The sequence below is a fragment of the Oryctolagus cuniculus genome, chromosome 10 (genome assembly GCF_964237555.1).
Source record: "Oryctolagus cuniculus chromosome 10, mOryCun1.1, whole genome shotgun sequence".
Taxonomy (NCBI): Eukaryota; Metazoa; Chordata; class Mammalia; order Lagomorpha; family Leporidae; genus Oryctolagus; species Oryctolagus cuniculus.
In genome coordinates this window covers 121,266,434-121,285,635 of record NC_091441.1, presented here as the reverse complement: position 1 = coordinate 121,285,635, position 19,202 = coordinate 121,266,434, and the positions used below count along the sequence as shown (strand labels likewise).

The following is a 19,202-nucleotide window of genomic DNA, read 5'->3' as shown; positions in this document are numbered from 1 at the left end:
TCACTAGGCTAATCCTCCTCCTGCAGCGCCGGCACCCCGGGTTCTAGTCCCGATTGGGGCACCAGATTCTGTCCTGGTTGCTCCTCTTCCAGTCCACCTCTCTGCTATGGCCTGGGAAGGCAGTGGAGGATGGCCCAAGTGCTTGGGCCCTGCACCCGCATGGGAGACCAGGAGGAAGCGCCCGGCTCCTGGCTTTGGATTGGTGCAGTGCCGGCCGTAGCAGCCATTTGGGGAGAACCAACAGAAAAGGAAGACCTTTCTCTCTGTCTCTCTCTCTCTCTCACTGTCTAACTCTGCCTGTCAAAAGGAAAAAAAAAAAAAAACAACCCTAGGACCTGATGCCTTCACTACTAAATTCTACCAGACATTTAAAGAACTAACTCCAACTCTTGTGAAGCTATTCAAAAAATTGCAAGGGAGGAAGTCTCCCAAACTCCTTCTAGGAAGCCAGTATCACCTTGATTCCTAAACCTGAAAAAGATACAACAGAGAAAGAGAACAACAGATCAATATTCCTGATGAACATAAACATAAAAACACTCAACAAAATACGAGCCAATCGAATCCAACAACACATTCGAAAGATCATTCACCAGGACCAAGTGGGAATTCCCCCTGGTGCTCAGAGATGGTTCAACATTCGCAAAGCAATCAACGTGTTACATCACATTAACAAACTGAAGAAGATAAACTATATGATTATCTCAAAAGATGCAGAGAAAGCATCTGACATAATATAACACCCTTTCATAAAGAAAACTCTAAGCAAATTTGGTATAGAAGGAACACTCTTCAACACAATCGCGGCAATATACGACAAACCCATGGCCAGCGTCCTATTGGATGGGGAAAAGTTGGAAGGATTCCCACTGAGATCCAGTACCACACAGGGATGCCCACTCTCACCATTGCTATTCAATATAATCCTGGAAGTTTTAGCCAGAGCCATTAGGCAAGAAAAAGAAATCAAATGGATACAGATTGGGAAGGAGTAAGTAAAACGATCCCTATTTGCACATGACATGATTCTATACATAGGGGATCCAAAAGGCTTCACAAAGAGCCTACTGGAACTCACAGAAGAGCTTGGTAAGATGGTGGGATATAAAATCAACATGCAAGAATCAATAACCTTTGTATACACACACAATGCCACAGCTGAGAAAGAACTTCTAAGATCAATCCCATTCACAGTATCTATAAAAAAAATCAAATACCTTGGAATAAATTTAACCAAGGGCATCAAACATCTCTATGATGAGAATTACAAAGCATTAAAGAAAGAAATAGAAGACACAAAAAAATGGAAAAATCTTCCATGTTCATGGATTGGAAGAATCAATAACATCAAAATGTCCATACTACCAAAAGCAATTTACAGATTCAATGCAATACCAATCAAAATCCAAAGGACATTCTTCTCAGATATGGAAAAAATGATGCTGACATCCATATGGAAACACAGGACACTCCAAATACTTAAAGCAATCTTATACAATAAAAACAAAGCCAGAGGCATCACAATACCAGATTTCAAGACCTACCACAGGGCACTTATAATCAAAACAGCCTGGTCCTGGTACAAAAACAGATGGATAATCCAATAGAACAGAACAGAAATGCCAGAAATCAATCCAAACATCATCTACAGCCAACTATCTTTGACAAAGGAGCTAAAATCAATCCCTGGAGCAAGGACAGTCTCTTCATCAAATGGTGCTGGGAAAACCCAATCTCCACATGCATTAGTATGAAGCAAGACACATTACACAAAAATCCACTCAAAATGGATCAAAGACCTAAATCTACAACCCAATATCATCAAATTATTAAAGAACATTGGGGAAACCCTGCAATACACTGGCATCAGCAAAGAGTTCTTGGAAAAGGTCCCAGAGGCACAGGCAATCTAAGCCAAAATTCATAAACGGGATTACATCAAATCGAGAAGCTTCTGCACTGCAAAAGAAACACTCAACACAGTGAAGAGGCAACCAACAGAATGGGAGAAATCATTTGCAAACTATGCACCTGATAAAGGGTTAACAACCTGAATATAAAAAGAGATCAGGAAACTCAATAACAACAAAACAAACAACCCAGTTAAGAAATCGGCAAAGGACTTAAACAGGCATTTTTCAAAAGAGGACAGGCATCACTTCCCCTCAGCCGTGCCTATCACGTTCAGACCATTCTGACAGAGGTTCTGAACCCACAGCTGAACAGAACTCTGTCCGCAAGGAGGAGGTTCCCAGGGACCACAGAGAACAACTGGACTCCTCCTGCATCACCTTCCAATCATCCACACAACAGTCTAACTCACCCCTGCTCAGGGTGACAGCCTAACTCACCACCGGTCAGGGTCAGGAACCTGCCTGCTGCCCCGGGATCTCCCATCTTGAATTAAGGCACCACACTCAGGCCTGCCAGCACTCTGAGGCCCTTCTCGGCATCTAGATCCCTCCAGCTGCCCTCTGCACTCCTCCTGTCACCTGGACTTTCCCAGAAGCCCACAGAGAGGTCACAGCCGTCTCCAAACGCAAGCTGCATCCTGCATTCCACCTGAGCGTCAGCAGAACCCTGGCCCCTCTGCGGTTCACGAGACTCTGCACTCAGCTTGGTCAACTTCTCCAGCCCAACCCTGGCCTGCATAATCCGTATCTCAAGCCTCCCCTTAGTGGGCACAGGGGCCCCAACTGTCCAGGTTTCTGCTCGGTGTCACCACATCAGAACCTAACCCCCCAGACTGCAGCCACTATTGACTTCAGTCACGCGCTCATCCATCTGGAGTCGGTAGCCCCCTGGGAGAACTCGCCTGTCCCTGATGCCCACTAGCGAGCCCTGATCTACTACACCAAGTCACTGGCCTCTTAGGTTCACACCGTTTCTAGTCCCCTCCTGCTGGGTATGGAAAAGACCAGTGCTGGGTCCAGCCCTCCAGCACACTGTGCCTGTACGGGGAAACAACCAGATCCTGGCGTCAGGTTTCTAGCAGAGGCTTGCAGGGAGTGGGACAGCGGGCAGGCCAGCCCTTGGACACTAACAGGTGCCACTCTCTGCTCTGCCTGGTGCAGAGGCCAGCCATGCCCCCTTCCAGGCCACACTACCACCTCTGTCCAACACCTGTGCCCACGTGACTCTCAGGTCCAGCAACCTGGGCCCCTCTGATCCTGCTCGAGGGTGGCCCTGCAGACCCCACAGTAGGGGCAGGGACATGAGAACCACTTGTATTCATTAATCTAAGTCAGGCCTCAAATGACCCATGACTTGAAAGGGAATTCAAGGTCACTTTAAACAGGGTTTTCAAATCTATGCTCATTCAGATCAGGTGCCCTGGGCAAGCTGGCCTGCTATCTGTTACCAACTTGGCCTGGGGCAGGCCACCCTGCCATCCTGCTACTGACCAGGCCTGGGACAGGCCACCCTGCTATCGGTTACCAACCTGGCCTGGGGCAGGCCGCCCTGCCATCCGTCTGTTACTGATCAGGCCTGGGGCAGGCTGCCCTGTACTATGAGGCTGGGCTCTCATCTGCCAGTGTTATCAGGCTCCGCTTCCTGAATCCACGCCACACACTGACTCCACAGGGAAGCGAACAACTACTCTTTTCAAAGGCACACAGAAGGCGTGAGCTTCTTATCACACGCACTCAGCCAGCCCTTCTCCAATATCTGAGTCAGTGCAAGTCCATCTCGACCCCGGTGACCAGGCCAAGGTTCTCTGGCCAAACAACAGCTGACCCTGTAACACGAGAGGGGTAGGATGGGGTCAGGTCCATCCAAAAACCAAACGCCCCACAGCGCACACTCGATGGATTTCATCCCGCGACAATGTTTTCAGGAAGCTTATCAGGTGAGCTTTACTGTGCTGAGGACGTGGTGGGGAACGGCACAGAGGCAAAACCCCAATCGGGTAATCACAAGGGGAGAAAGGAAATGACAGCGAAAACAATCAGGGAACTTTAAGTCACACCAATACAAAGTACACGATCTGAAAACCAGAGAGAAAACAAGCAAGGCCTCATAAACCGATATAATAACATCCAAAAGGCTAACATTTATGCCTTGGAAACCCCAAAGAAGAGGAGAGACTGATGTCGAAAAATACACTTAAGGATGCAAATTTACAGACAGAAGAATCTCCACAAACCCCAAGCAGATTAATTCCTAAGAAACAACATCCAACTGCATCCTGTGAAATAGCTGAAGACTACAGATTTGGTACGGCACAAGCACGTGTGGGAACAGTGAGTGCCTGACTGTCCTCAGGAACCACACAGAGGGGACGGCATTTGGCCCAGCAGTTAAGATCGGCTTGGGACACCTGCAGCCCACACTGGAGTCCTGGCTCCATTTCTGACTCCAGATCCCTGGAAGGCAGCAGGTGATGATGGCTCCAGTACTTAGGTCCGTGCTATCCGTGTGAGAGACCGGGACTGAGTCCTCAGCCCATGGCTTGGATCTTGCCCAGCCCTGGCTGTTGTGAGCATTTGGGGAGTGAACAGTGGATGGGGGCAGGGGAACCGCTGTGCTAACTCATGCTGGCATGCTCTCTCACTCTCTCTCTCTGCTTTTCACATAAATAAAATATTTTTTAGGAGCCGGCGCCGTGGCTCAATAGGCTAATCCTCCACCTTGCGGCGCCGGCACACCAGGTTCTAGTCCTGGTTGGGGCGCCGGATTCTGTCCCGGTTGCCCCTCTTCCAGGCCAGCTCTCTGCTATGGCCAGGGAGTGCAGTGGAGGATGGCCCAGGTGCTTGGGCCCTGCACCCCATGGGAGACCAGGAAAAAGCACCTGGATCCTGGATCCTGCCATCGGATCAGCGCGGTGCGCCGGCTGCAGCGGCGGCCATTGGAGGGTGAACCAACGGCAAAGGAAGACCTTTCTCTCTCTGTCTCTCTCTCTCACTGTCCACTCTGCCTGTCAAAAATAATAAAAAAAAAAAAATTTTTTTAAAACACAGAGAAATCACATGATCACAAACGCCCAGAAAAGAGCTCTAAACTCAGAACTCTGTACGTATCTAGAGAAGCGTCTTCAGGATTAAAGGGACTTACAGCGTCAGATGAAGAACAACTAGGAATTCATCACCCGGAGACTTTATCAACAAGAAGCACTACAGGAAGGCGTTCAGGCTGTGGGGAAAAGATGCCAGAGGGAGGCGCTGGGCCGGGAGCACAGGAACAGCAACAGTTTGGGCGCATACAACACAGACTCTTCCTTAAAGTCTTGAGACCACACATGCACCACATTCCCAGCAAAAACAGAACACTGTCTCGGTTGTTTGCAGCATACACAGGCATAACACACATGAGCTTTCTAACACAGGGGAAGGGGGAGAGCAGCCCGTGCTAGCCAGGTGTCCACAATGACCTAAAGCTTCAAAATGGTGACTATAAAGGTCACTGCAAGGAGGAGGGACCATGTATTCTGAGAAAAAAAAAAATGTTCAGCTCAACAGGAATGCATGCCTAAAAACTGACACTGCCCTTTGCATAGTTATAAAATATAAAGCAAAAACTGAAAAAGAGAAATTACCCAACCTACCATCTCATATGGACACTATTTTTAAGACTTATATTTCATTTAAAAGGCAGAACCACATGCACACACAGAAAGAGAGAGACAGACAGAGAGAAATATTTTCCATCCACTGGTTCACTCCCCAAATGGTTGCAATGGTCAGGGTTGGTCAAGGCCAAAGCCAGGAGCCAAGAACTCCATCTGGATCTCCCACGTGGGCAGCAGGGCAGCAGAGCACAAGTACTTGATCCACCTTTCACCATTTTCCCAGGCACATCAGAGGGAACCGGATTACAAGCTGAGCAGCCAGGACTCAAACTGGCACTCCACTACGGGATGATGGTGCTGTAGTCTGTGGCTTAATCTGCTGTGCCACAATATCAGCCCTCTTAAATGGAAATATTAAAAATCTCCCTCAGTGGACGGCGCCACGGCTCACTAGGCTAATCCTCCCCCTGCGGCGCCAGCACACCGGGTTCTAGTCCCGGTCGGGGCACCAGATTCTGTCCCGGTTGCTCCTCTTCCAGTCCAGCTTTCTGCTGTGGCCAGGGAGTGCAGTGGAGGATGGCCCAAGTGCTTGGGCCCTGCACCCCATGGGAGACCAGGAGAAGCACCTGGCTCCTGCCTTCGGATCAGCATGGTGCACCGGCCGCAGCGCGCCAGCCGCGGCGGCCATTGGAGGGTGAACCAACAGCAAAAGGAAGACCTTTCTCTCTGTCTCTCTCTCTCACTGTCCACTCTGTCAAAAAAAAAAAAATCTCCCTCAGTAATTTTTAAGGTCAATCAGAGGGAAAAAAGCTAGTAGGAATATTGAAAATTGGCCCAGCCGCATTAGAAACCTTTCTATAACAAACATGTACAGAATACTCCAGCCAACTGAAGGAAAAGGCACACCCTTTCCAAACACACAGGGAGAGCTGGCCCTGGGGAGTGCTGACACTTGAACAAATAATAAATTTCAAGGACCAGTGCCACACAGACCCAGTTACCTGACCGCAGTACCATCAAGTCAGAAATCAGCACCGAAATGTGAACAAAATAGCTGCAAGTTAAGCAGTAAAAACCTTACACATAACGTAAAGAAGAAATGATCACAGAGGAAACCAGTTGGTGGTAAGCAATCACAATACTAAAATGGTGCATACTAAATGCTGTGCTAACCAAGAGGACTCTGGGACATGGAGAGACACAGGCGACGGGAGCTTGAGCAAGGGCACCAAAACATGGAGGGAGCAAGCTGTGGTGTCCCACGGCTGAGGGCGACCACGGGTGGCAATCACCTACTTACTACATGCCATGGATGCACAAAGCGTCCAAACAGAAGTGACGACGGGGCGGGGGAACCATTACTCACCCTGACTGGGTCAGTACACAAGTGTGGCAGTATCACACTGTGCGCAAAGGAATACGCGGAATTAAAACAACAACGTCGGGGGCAGGCATTTTGCACAGCAGTTGAGACGTTTCTTGGGAAGCCCACACCGCGTACCAAGGTGCCTGGGCGGGTTCCCAGCTCCACGTCCAATCTTCAGCTTCCTGCTGTGCGCACCCTGGGAGGCAGCAGGTGAGGGCTCAAATACTTGCGTCTCTGCCACCCATGTGGGACGTCCAGATTGAATGCAAGGCTCCTGGCTCCAGTGTGGCCCAGCCCCGGCTGCTGCATGCATTTGGGAGGGAACCAGTGATGGAAGATCTCTTTGTTTCTGTCTGCCTGTCACTCTGTCTTTCAAGTAAAATGAAAACAAATATTTTTTTAATGAAATCTGTTTTTAAAGAGGTAAATGACATTAAGAAAATGATACAACAAGGCAGAATTGTGGTGCAGCACGTTAAGCCACCATCTGCGATGCCAGCATCTCAGGAGGACTGGTTCACGTCCCAGCTGCTCCACTTCTGATCCAGCTTCTTGCAAGTGATCCTAGGAAAGCAGCAGAAAATGGCCCACATGTTTGGGCACCTGACACCCACATGGGAGACCCAGATGGAGGTCCAGGCTCTTGGCTTCAGCCTGGCCCAGACCCAGTCACTGCAGCCATTTGGGGAGTTGATCAGTGGATGAACGATCTCTGTTTCTCCTTCTGTCAGCACACTTTTAAGTAAAAACAACAAACCGAAGGAAGAAAGCTAAGTGCTAAAGGTGACAAAGGACACGTCCAAATCTGAAGCTCAGAAGAGGAACAGAGATCTGGAAACAACCGGAAATGAAAGAGAAAGTCACTTCAGAAAGGAACGCAGGTAACTTGAGAGACACAGAAGGAAGAAAACTTCAACTCAAATAAAGATAAAAATGATTCAGAAGAAATGGCAATGTTGCTGAAAATGATTCAAAAGAACCTTATACACGGATCTACATGTGAAGAGCTCCTAAAGAAGAAAACAGGAAGGCACAGGAGAAAGAACTGTAAAGGCTAAAGGAAATGTCTCCAAAGTTTAAGATCCATGTGAAGCCCTACAGTGAAAGAGGAAACCCCGCAGCGAGACAGGACCCACCCCCTCACCAACACCAAGAGCGAGTCGCCTGGAATCACCACCATTAAAGAAAAAGAAAGAATCCTTTTGACTTAGACCACAATGAACAGCTTTCAAGGCAAAGAAAATAAGATTATCGCCAGACTTTTCAACAGCAACACTATTCCACAAGAAAGCAAAATTAGGACATACGATTCTCGAGACAAAGATGTAACAAACACAAGACCCAGCAAAATGGACTCCGTAACAAGCACTGAGGAACCACTGTGCACACAGAGAAGCTCGGGCAAGCCCGTTGCCACGACCGTTCCCAGAAGAACCTCGTAGAGAAGGAGTTTCACACTCAGACAACTGGAATCGACACAGAAGCATTAAAGGAGTGGGTCTCTCTTCACGGCACATGTGCTTCCACAATACAGAAATAGCGCAACTATTTTAATACCAGGGGAGAAACAGGAAAAGCATACGCAAAAGTCTGTTGTTTTTTTAACCTACTCTCAATCATTACTCTGTGATGGTTGCATTAGTATTTTTTTTTAAAGCCTCAGTATGTAGTTTGGGACAAAATGAGTAATTCCAGGCTCCTCAAATCCTATCATTCTCTGTTTCCTGAAAAACAAGGACTCTGCTGCAGAGTAAGGAGGCCAGGGTAACACCGGACAGATGAAGTCACAAAGTATGCAATGCAGACCCAGCGAGACCCTTGGGGCCTGCATCTGAGTTTGCTATCTACCCAAGGGCATGGAAACAACAACCCGACACCAATGGGCACCCTCAGAACCCAGATCAGTCCACATCACGGGGAATGCTCACAGCCGAGGCCAACCCAACACCACCATGCACACTCACAGCCCAGATCAACCCAACACACGAGGTACTCTCACAGCCCAGGTCAACCCAGCACACAAGGCCACAGCACTAAGCACACTCACAGCCCAGGACAACCCAACACCACTGAGCACACTCACAGCCCAGGACAACCCAACACCACGAGGCACACTCACAGCCCAGGTCAACCACAGCACTAAGCACACTCACAGCCCAGGACAACCCAACACCACCATGCACACTCACAGCCCAGATCAACCCAACACCAGGAGGCACACTCACAGCCCAGGTCAACCCAACACCACCATGCACACTCACAGCCCAGATCAACCCAACACCACGAGGCACACTCAGAGCCCTGGTCAACCACAGCACTAAGCACACTCACAGCCCAGACCAACCACAGCACTGAGCACACTCACAGCCCAGATCAACCCACAGCACTGAGCACATGCACAGCCCAGGACAACCCAACACCACCATGCACACTCACAGCCCAGATCAACCCAACACCAGGAGGCACACTCACAGCCCAGGTCAACCCAACACCACCATGCACACTCACAAACCAGATCAACCCAACACACGAGGCACACTCAGAGCCCAGGACAACCCAACACCACTGAGCACAATCACAGCCCAGGACAACCCACAACACGAGGCACACTCACAGCCCAGGACAACCACAACACTAAGCACACTCACAGCCCAGGACAACCCAACACCACGAGGCACACTCACAGCCCTGGTCAACCACAACACTAAGCACACTCACAGCCCAGGACAACTACAGCACTAAGCACACGCACAGCCCAGACAAAGTCCCTGGAATATACTTTCTATTAAACACATGACAGCTTCTCAGAAAAATGGTTAGTTCCAGGCTGGAGGTAGGGTGCTGACAGCTCTTGTCATTGGAGAGGGCACAGCAAACAGGAAGGGCTTCCCAATCCCCTCCAAAAGAACTCAGGACTACTGTCCGGGGCTGCGGTGGGACTGAAGGTTAATGGGCACAAGGCTTCTTTGTGGCCTGGCAGGAATGTTCTAAACTTAGACTGTGGTGGTAGTTGGGCAACCATATAAAAAATCCCCCAAAAAACACCAGTACACTGGATTGTATATTTTCAATGGTAAGTCTTACAGCATGTAAATTACATCTCAATAAAGCTGTTATAAAAAGGAGAGGAAATGGGTGTTGTGTCACAGCAGGTAAACCACCACGTGAGACACCTGTATCCTACATGGGAGTGTCTGGGAGACAGTCCCACCTCGGCCTACAACCCAGCTTTCTGCTCATGCTCACCCTGGTGGGCAGCAGATGATGCTAAAGCACTTGAGTCCCTGCCACCACCCACGTGGAAGACCAGGGAAGAGCTCCTGGCTCCCGGCTTCAGCCTGGTCCGGGCCCAGTTATTGCAGGCATCTGGGGAGTAAACCAGCAGACAAAAGATTCTCTCTCTCCTCTTCCTCCTCCCACTCCTCCTCCTTCCCCTCCCACTCCTCCTCCTCCTTCCCCTCCCACTCCTTCTCTCTCCCTCCCCCCTTCAAATGAGACAGAGTGAAAAGACAGAGACTCACAAGAACTTAAAGAGTCACCGAATGCCCAACAGAAAAAACTATCCTTTAAAAGAGATCACGATTCAAAGAGAATAAAATCCATAAAACACAAGGGTACTTCAAAAAGTTTATGGAAAACAAAAGAAAAAGAAAATTTTGGTGCAAAGAGTTTTTGAAATCCACACAAATAAGGGGGCTTCAAAAAGCTCCTGGTGCAGGTGGGAGAGGGGAGGGGAGCACCTTCTCAACAGTTACGATATCTCTTGGGACGGCCACATCCTACATCAGAGTTGCTGGTTCTAGCCAGCTCTGCTTCCAATCCAGCTCCCTGCTAAAGCTCACCTTACGAGGCAGCAGAGGTCAGTTCAAGTACTTGGGTCCCTGCATCCACATCGAAGATCTGAAATGAGTTCCTGCCTTCAGCCTGACCTATCTCCGGTTGTTGCAGGTATCTGGGGAGTGAACCAGGGTATGGAAGAACTCTCTTTGTCTCTCCCGGCTTTTCAAATAAATGAGTGATTAAAAAAAAAGTAATTTCATGAAAATAAACAACTTACTAAATTTTAATTAGTACTGTAGCTTGAAGAAGGTGTCGAGGCTTAGTTCTGTGCTAAGAGAGACCAAAAAGTGTGCCTGAGCACCAAGGGCATGCAGGCCACGACAACACTTCCTTGGCAATCAGGTCTTCAAGGACAACCGAAAGAGAGACACTCGCTCAGGAGCTCCTGGGCTTAGCCACCCACCACCTAAAACCACGCCCTGCACCGTGTAGAGTCCCAGCTTCTGGGAACTCTGGGATTGAAAGGGCTACAGGGAGGAAAACACGAAGGCTCGCCTCTGCCAGATCACCTGCAGATTTCCTCCAGGTGCTCAGCACTGCCCAAAGCTTAAAAGGCGTGCTCTTAAAGGAGAGTTGGGCAGAGGGGTGAGCGTGTGAGCACGGCTCCTCGGCCGGTTACCAGCACACACACTTGACCGCGCACTCCACGGGCGCCCTCAGAGCCAGCCCCTCACCTGCGCCTTCACGCCTAACCTGTTCACAGGTTCTCGAGTGACAAGAGGCCCTGGATCTCAAAGTGCTGCTCACGTGAATGAGCGCAATGCCCTCCCTCATTGCGGGCCCATCAACCCCTGCCTGCCTGACCGCAGAGCCCCATGGGGAGGGGTGGCTATCCGATTACGTAACAGGCCTGTAACAGAAGCTTGGCTGTGGGCAAAGACACCGACAGGCAGACAGCAAAACCAGGGTTCTCAGACATTTATCTAAAACACGTTTTAAAAAGTGGCCTGAAGCGCCTACAAATGGCCGCAAAGCGAGCCTCTCTTGGCTTCATCTTCTCCCCGCAGGTGATGAGCAAGAAGAGGGGCCGGGCCAGCCTCGTGTTTCTGCCTCACTGCTCAGAGGACACAGCCACGCTAGCCCAGGAAGACAAGCCCCCACCCCACCCCGCAGCTCGGGCAGGAGAGAGGAGGGGACTCGCAGATCTTTAACACCTGTGTCTCCGGGAATGCCAGTCTGGTTTCTTCCCAGCCTCCTGCCTGTCCCGCACTCCCTCCTCTCTGGTCACTGAGCCCTCAAGCTCCCAGCTCACCCTCACACCTCCACTGCTCCCAGGTTTTCATGACACTGAACCCAGCAAATACACAGATCTGCCCACCCAGGCGCTTAGGGAACTGCACTCCCAGACCTCCTCGGCCAGGGCCAAGGGCAGACCCAGCACACTCCCCACTGCCGCGCCCAGCAGGGACCCCTCCATGATCATTCCTCTGGTCCCGTGAACACAGCAGCTCCGAGACCAAGACTTGAAGAAGAGAACTGAAACCGCTGTCATCAGCCCCTCCACTCCAGAAACAGCCAGACGCGAAAGACAGGCTCAGGTGAGCTCCACGTGGCATCGCGGGACACGACAGAGTCGAGGCAAATCCAGCGCTCCCTTGGATGCCCTCTGCCTCGAGGTAAGGTGACTGAGCCCACGGCCGGGAACACAGGCAAATCTACCATGGAGGACGGCACGGTGCTGGGGGCGGGGGCCCTCCCATGGGGTTTCTCAACCAGCCCGTCTCAGGGAGCCCGCTGGAACGTTACTTACTGCCTGCTGGATGTCAGTCTTCACCCGCTCACTCAGCATGCCTTCGAAGACGAAGGAGTCGCCGAACGTCTCAGCCTAGAGGAAGGTAGAAGACAAAATCCGGAAGAGGCTGTGGTCCCGCATTCCCCAGGGCCATTCCCGTCTCACGGCACTGGGGTGACTCTGCCTGCCCAAACGACTGCCAGACGACTCGCGAGAGCATCTGGCCAGCGTCACTTACAGGACACTTGTCATTCAAGACCCGGTAGGCTGGAGGGATTACTGCTCCTGCTGACGGAAACACACTGCCCGTGTTACAGGTGGCTTCAGAATGTGCATCCCCAGGACCCGTGCAATCACACTTGAGCTTTGCCCCCCATCCCACCCCTGGAATCATGACGTGAGAAGGCAAGGGCGCCGCCTGCTGCTCTCCTGACACACCTGAGTGCCACGTGGGTGTCAGCCATGCTTGTGAACCTCAAGCAGCCAATCTGGACAGAACAACTCCAACCGACACTGAAATCTCCTCCCCGCAGCTCCCTGGCTCTCTGTGCTGGAAATGGAGAGTTTTGTTTTTTTTTGTTTTTTTTTTTGTTTGTTTGTTTGTTTTGACAGGCAGAGTGGACAGTGAGAGAGAGAGACAGAGAGAAAGGTCTTCCTTTTGCTGTTGGTTCACCCTCCAATGGCCACCGTGGCTGGTGCGCTGTGGCCGGCGCACCGCGATGATCCGAAGCCAGGAGCCAGGTGCTTATCCTGGTCTCCCTTGCGGGTGCAGGGCCCAAGCACTTGGGCCATCCTCCACTGCACTCCCTGGCCACAGCAGAGAGCTGGCCTGGAAGAGGGGCAACCGGGACAGAATCCGGCGCCCCGACTGGGACTAGAACCCGGTGTGCCGGCGCCGCAAGGTGGAGGATTAGCCTAGTGAGCCACGGCGGCGGCTGGAAATGGAGAGCTTTCTCCTTCGGCTTCCGCAACTCTGCTTCCCTGGTTGCTTCTACTTTCTAGTCTTGAGCTCTGCCCTGGGCTCCCTGTGCCTCTCCCGATGCCGGCAGCTCTCAGACTGTGTGCAGCTGAGATCAGCCACACGGCTCTGACAAAAGCACACAGCTGTCCTGCAACCCAGCAGATCCTGATTCTGGGGGAGCCTGGGCTAGGCCGAGGAATCTGCGTGTGGACACTGCTGCTGGCGGCTCAAGTGAGGGGACTTGAGGTACAGCGGGTGACCACCGCAGAGCCTGCTCTGGCTCAGGGCTGCAACCACGGCAGTCTAGGAACACGCTCTGATCTCCACCTCTGGTCCTGTCCCGTCTGCACCACAGGAGACACACAGAGCACCGCGTGGACCTAGAGCTGCCGCTCCCACGGGAGCTCATCACCTGTGCTTCACCAGGAGCTGTCTCCTGGATTCCCTCCGACACCAACACACGAGTAACACATCATGGATTCCTTCTACAAACACGTACTGAACACCTACCACGTGCCTGGTACGGGCTAGATGAGCGGGCACCAGGTCAGTACCCAACAGGCGTGGCCCCTGTCCTACCTGTGCTTGAGTGTGGCGCACAGGCAAAAGTCAAGAGAAAGAAAATGACTACAGTTTCACCTTGCCAGGCAGAAGTGTCGAGGACAGTCTCCTTGAGACACTGACACCTAAGCTGGTGCGGCGCAAGAACAAGGAGGAGCCACACAAGAAAGTGGGGAGGGGCTGTGGAGCCAGCCGGGGGGTAGGCTGAGCTCTAACACTGGCAAACCATGACAAGTTCTCAAGGGACAGGAATCAGCCGGCGCCACAGCTCACTAGGCTAATCCTCTGCCTGCGGTGCCAGCACCCTGGGTACTAGCCCTGGTCGGGGCGCCGGATTCTGTCCCAGTTTCTCTTCTTCCAGTCCAGCTCTCTGCTGTGGCCCGGAAAGGCAGTGGAGGATGGCCCAAGTGCTTGGGCCCTGCACCCGCATAGGAGACCAGGAGAAGCACCTGGCTCCTGGCTTCGGATAGGCATAGTTCCGGCCGTAGCGGCCATTTAGGGGGTGAACCAACATAAGGAAGACCTTTCTCTTTCTCTCTCTCTCTCTCTCTCTCACTGTCTAACTCTGCCTGTCAAAAAAAAAAAAAAAAAAAAAAAAAAAAAAAAAAAAAAACAAGGGGAGGGGGGGACAGGAACAAGACCAGGGGCTGCAGTGCAGTGAGCAAGGGTGTGTGTGTCAAATGAACACAGAGAGATGGGAAAATTCTGGAAAGTGCCCTCTATCACAACAAGAAATGTTTGGCTCAAGGCAGGGGTTCTGGCCCTTCCTGTGCCCGACACCCCTCTGGCAGGACCAGGAAGCTTCTGGACTTTCTTCTAGAACGAAATGCTTAAACGCACAAAACCAAACCCAAAGAACTGCTAAGAAAACTAGGTGGACTGAAATACCAGTAAAATAACTAAGCTACAGTAGCATACGCACTATTTATTAAGGTCTCTCACTGATCATGCATCAGAGTGGTGATAAATGCAAACTATATTCCAGCACGTGTTATGGCAACTATGCAATGAAAGATGTCCACAGTTTCTGGTGGTGACAAAGTGACGGGCACTGCTGCTACCACTGCGGTTTGCTGTCTGCATCATAACTGAGGAAATGCTAAATTCTACCTAGAGGACAGCAAATATCCAGACTAATTCTCATCCATGTTCCCGGACACCGTGAAGCCAATTATTCCGCCCAATGTTCATGGAAAACCCAGGTCCAGGCAAGGCCTTCCTCCCAGATCAGTCTTGGAGCTCAGTGGACCACGAAGGAGCTCAGCCTGAGAGTATCCTCACAGAACAAAAAGAGCTACAAATCTGCATTAAAAAAATCTAAACCATGTAAATCCCAGAGAAATATGACAATGCAAAACCAAACCTGAATGCTATTCTGCTTTCGGCATTCACTCTCAAATTGCTTTTTTAATTAAAAAAAAAAAAGATGTCAGTGGCCTAAAAACATAGAACAGGGACTCCACAAACTAAACACAAGGTAAGGACTCTCAGTGGGAGGAAACTGGAAGTATTTAAAAGACCAGTGTGGATCAGACACTCACAGGAACACTAGAAAGCCTTCTGCTCCTCACGCGGTGAGGACAAACATCAGAACCCTGCCTTGGGACCTAGGGATGGCAGGACAAGGCCTGGAAGCAGCACGGGACAGAGTGGGCGTGGGCATGGAGGCCATGGGATAAAGCTGTAGACGAAAGGCTGTGTTCCAGATCTGTCACTTACGAGCACACTGCCACTATCTGAGAAAGCAGAATGGCCTCACTTTCCATGCCATCGGGTGTCCCGGGACCCTGAGTGGTCAGTGACACTCGCCCACATACGAAGGTATCACAATAAGCAGAAGGGCTCAGCACACACGTTCTGAGGTCACTCCCGGGCCTGAATCCCAGCTGGAACACAAACTGGCCATGCAGGTGCAGGCAAACCACTCTTCTAATCTTCAGTTTGTCACTGGGAAAATGTCCACTTGTGGGGTGACTGTGAGGGGTTAAGTGAAACAGCCATCACTCGCTAGCCAAGGACCCAGGCTCCAGGGCTGCCCATGGACACCAGGATCCAAGGAAACACAAGCCCTTACATAAGATGATATAGTGTTTGTGCAGAACCTACTCCTGTTACCTATAATCCCTAACAAAACAGAAATGCCAGTGAACAGTGGCTGCGTTGCATTGTTTAGGGACCAGTGACCAGGAAAACAGTACTCAGTACAGACACGACCTTTGTGCAACGTCTCCCATCTGTGATGGGCTCAGTTTGCAGATATGGATCCCACTGAAAGGAAAGACTGACTGCATACAAAGAAGCTTTCTAAAGCCCACAGCAGCAATGCATGCGAGAATTTTCCATAATTTTTTTTTCACTTTCTTAAACAGACACATAAAAACTGTACATATTTGTGTGATATTTCAATACAAGTATACATTGTGAAATGCCCAATTAGGGTAAACATAACTCTCTGCTCAAAGATTTAAAGTCTCTCTGGTAGAAACATTAAAACTTGTATCTCCAGTTGTTTCATGGAGAAATGCAGGGGACACAGACGTTATCTACAGTCACCTGCTGTGTCAGAGCCCAGAACTGCTACCTCTCCCACAGCCACAACTCAGTGTTCATCCATCAACCTTGCCCCAGCCTCTGGGAACCAACACGCACTTCCAGCCTGTAGGAGGTCCCGTTTCCAGGCTCCCCGTGAACTTCCTGAAGCCCCCTTGTACTGAGCACAGAGCTAGGTACAGGGCGAGACTGGCCAGCGCTAGCTGTGATCACAGCATTCCAAGAAGCTCTGGAAAAACCCGAGTTCTCCTCCCACCCCGAGCCCCATTACCTCTGTCAAATAGCCAGTTGAGTTCACAAACTTCTCAAAATCAGCGTTACTGACTTCATAGGCATCCATGTAAAAGGCGTCGATAGTCACTCTCCTGGCTGGTGCTTCCCCATCCTGCTTTATCTGAGGATCGTCCGTGCCCATGGTAAACACCCCGGCGGGGATGAGGACCATCTGCAGCGAAAGCAGAAACACAGGGAGTCACACGTCACACGTGTCAGGTTCCCAGCACAAGACCAGTCAACCCTGACCACGAAATTGCTGCGCCACCAGTGAAATCCCTCGACCCCTCAGTGAAGGTGTCACTAGTCACAAGAAGAAGCAAAGAAGTCCTCAAAAAAGAAACCTCTCCAGACAAAACCTCTCCAGGCAAAATCCCATGTTACAAATTCATGCACATGACAGGGACAGTCCTGGAATCAGACACGCAGGCTGCTCATACATGGAACACAGGGCAGGGAGACTGTCCCACTTTTTTCTTTTTATATTTGTTACACTTTTTAATTTATTAGGCCCTTGGGGTTTTCTGTTTTTAAGATTTATTTATTTATTTATTTGAAAGGCAGATTCACAGAGACAGAGGAAGAGACAGAGATCTTCCATCCGCTGGTTCACTCCCCAGATGGTGGCAATGGCCAGGGCTGGGCCGGCTGAAGCCAGGAGCCAAGAGCTTCATCCAGGTCTCCCTCGTGGATATAGGAGCCCAAGCACTTGGGCCATCTTCTGCTTCTTTCCCACACCACGAGCAGGGAGCTGGATCAGAAGTGGAAGAGTCAGGACATGAACTGGCACCCATATGGGATGCCAGCTCCACAGGCAGCAGCTTTACCCGCTGCACCCCAAAATCCACCCGTTTTGTTTTTTAAATTACTTTTAGGGGCCAGCGCACCAGGTTAATCCTCCGCCTGCGGCGCCGGCATCCCATATGGGCACCGGTTCTAGTCCTGGTTGCTCCTCTTCCAGTCCAGCTCTCTGCTGTGGCCGGGGAAAGCAGTGGAGGATGGCCCAAGTGCTTGGGCCCTGCACCCACGTGGGAGACCAGGAACAAGTGCCTGGCTCCTGGCTTCAGATTGGCGTAGCTCCAGCTGCTGCAGCCATCTGGGGAGTGAACCAACGGAAGGAAGACCTTTCTCTCTGTCTCTCTCTCTCTCTCTCACTGTCTGTAACTCTACCTGTCAAATAAATAAATAAAATCTTTTAAAAAATTACTTTCAAAAGTTAAAAAAATTCCACAAAAATACGCTCAAAAACCACTGTGTGAATTCTGGAAAAGACTGACGTCACTGAAATGGAAGCCCTGGGAAGCTTACTGAGGATCCGTGTGAGACACAGTTCTTTATTAAAGCCTTTATTACAGTGGAATGCAACCGATCCACCTTCACATGAACTCGGGCTCCAAGAGGGCGGGGACTCGGGGCAGGCGCCTGCAACACCAGCGTCCCACATGGGCACCAGTACATGTCCCGGCTCTTCCACTTCCGATCCAGCTCCCTGCTCGTGGCCTGGGAGAAGCAGTGGAGATGGCCCAAGTGCTAGGGAGCCTGCTACCCACGTGGGAGAACCAGAAGAAGCTCCTGGCTCTTGGCTTCAGCCTGGCCCAGCACTGGCCTTTGCTGCCATCTGGGGAGTGAACCAACAGATGGACAATTTCTGTCTCTGTCTCCCCTCTCTCTCTCTCTGTAGCCCTTTCCAAATAAATAAATCTTAAAAAAATAAAATAAAAAAGAGGGCGGGGACTGTGGCTGCCTTGCTCACCACTCAATTCCCAGCAGTGAGCACAGGGGTGTGAGGATTGCACTGAAAATGCTAGCTAAAGACAACAAGCGTGGGGCCAGTTCTGCGGTGCAGCAGGTTAAAGCCCTGGCCTGAAGCGCCGGATCCCATATGGGTGCCAGTTCGAGTCCTGGCTACTCCTCTTCTGATCCAGCTCTCTGCTATGGCCTGGGATAGCAGTAGAAGATGGCCCAAGTGCTTGGGACCCTGCACCCACATGGGAGACCTGGAAGAAGCTCCTGGCTCCTGGCTTCAGATTGGCACAGCTCCAGATGTTGTGGCCATCTGGGGAGTGAACCAGCAGATGGAAGACCTCTCTCTCTGTGTCTCTACCTCTCTGTAACTCTGTCTTTCAAATAAATAAAATAAATCTTAAAAAAAGACCACAGGGCAAGCTCAGCATCATGAGTCCTTACAGAAATGCACACACAATGAGAGTGAGCCCACCTGATATCCACTACCACAGCTATAACCCCAAAAAGAAGCAAGGGCTGATGGGGAAATGTGAACACGGAACCCTCACAGATGTACAACAGCACAACCACCATGGAAAACAGTCACACAGCTCCCCCCGGAAACAGAGCACACAGCTACCACGTGAGCCTGTACTCCTAGGTGTATACCCAAGGGAAACAAACT

The 19,202-nt window shown here is 50.8% G+C and overlaps 1 protein-coding gene across 5 annotated transcripts in view; it reads right to left on the bottom strand.

The window, feature by feature from the left end:
* Window positions 1–19,202, bottom strand: part of SUMF1 (sulfatase modifying factor 1) — a 91,352-nt gene that overhangs the window by 59,208 nt on the left and 12,942 nt on the right. For all 5 annotated transcript variants that reach the window (XM_051831916.2, XM_070050024.1, XM_051831915.2 and 2 more), the window contains exons 2-3: window positions 16,791–16,964; window positions 12,466–12,540 (exon numbers count right to left, since the gene is read on the bottom strand). In XM_051831916.2, the coding sequence (XP_051687876.1) occupies window positions 12,466–12,540; window positions 16,791–16,964 (249 nt within the window). The remainder of the gene's footprint in view (window positions 1–12,465; window positions 12,541–16,790; window positions 16,965–19,202) is intronic.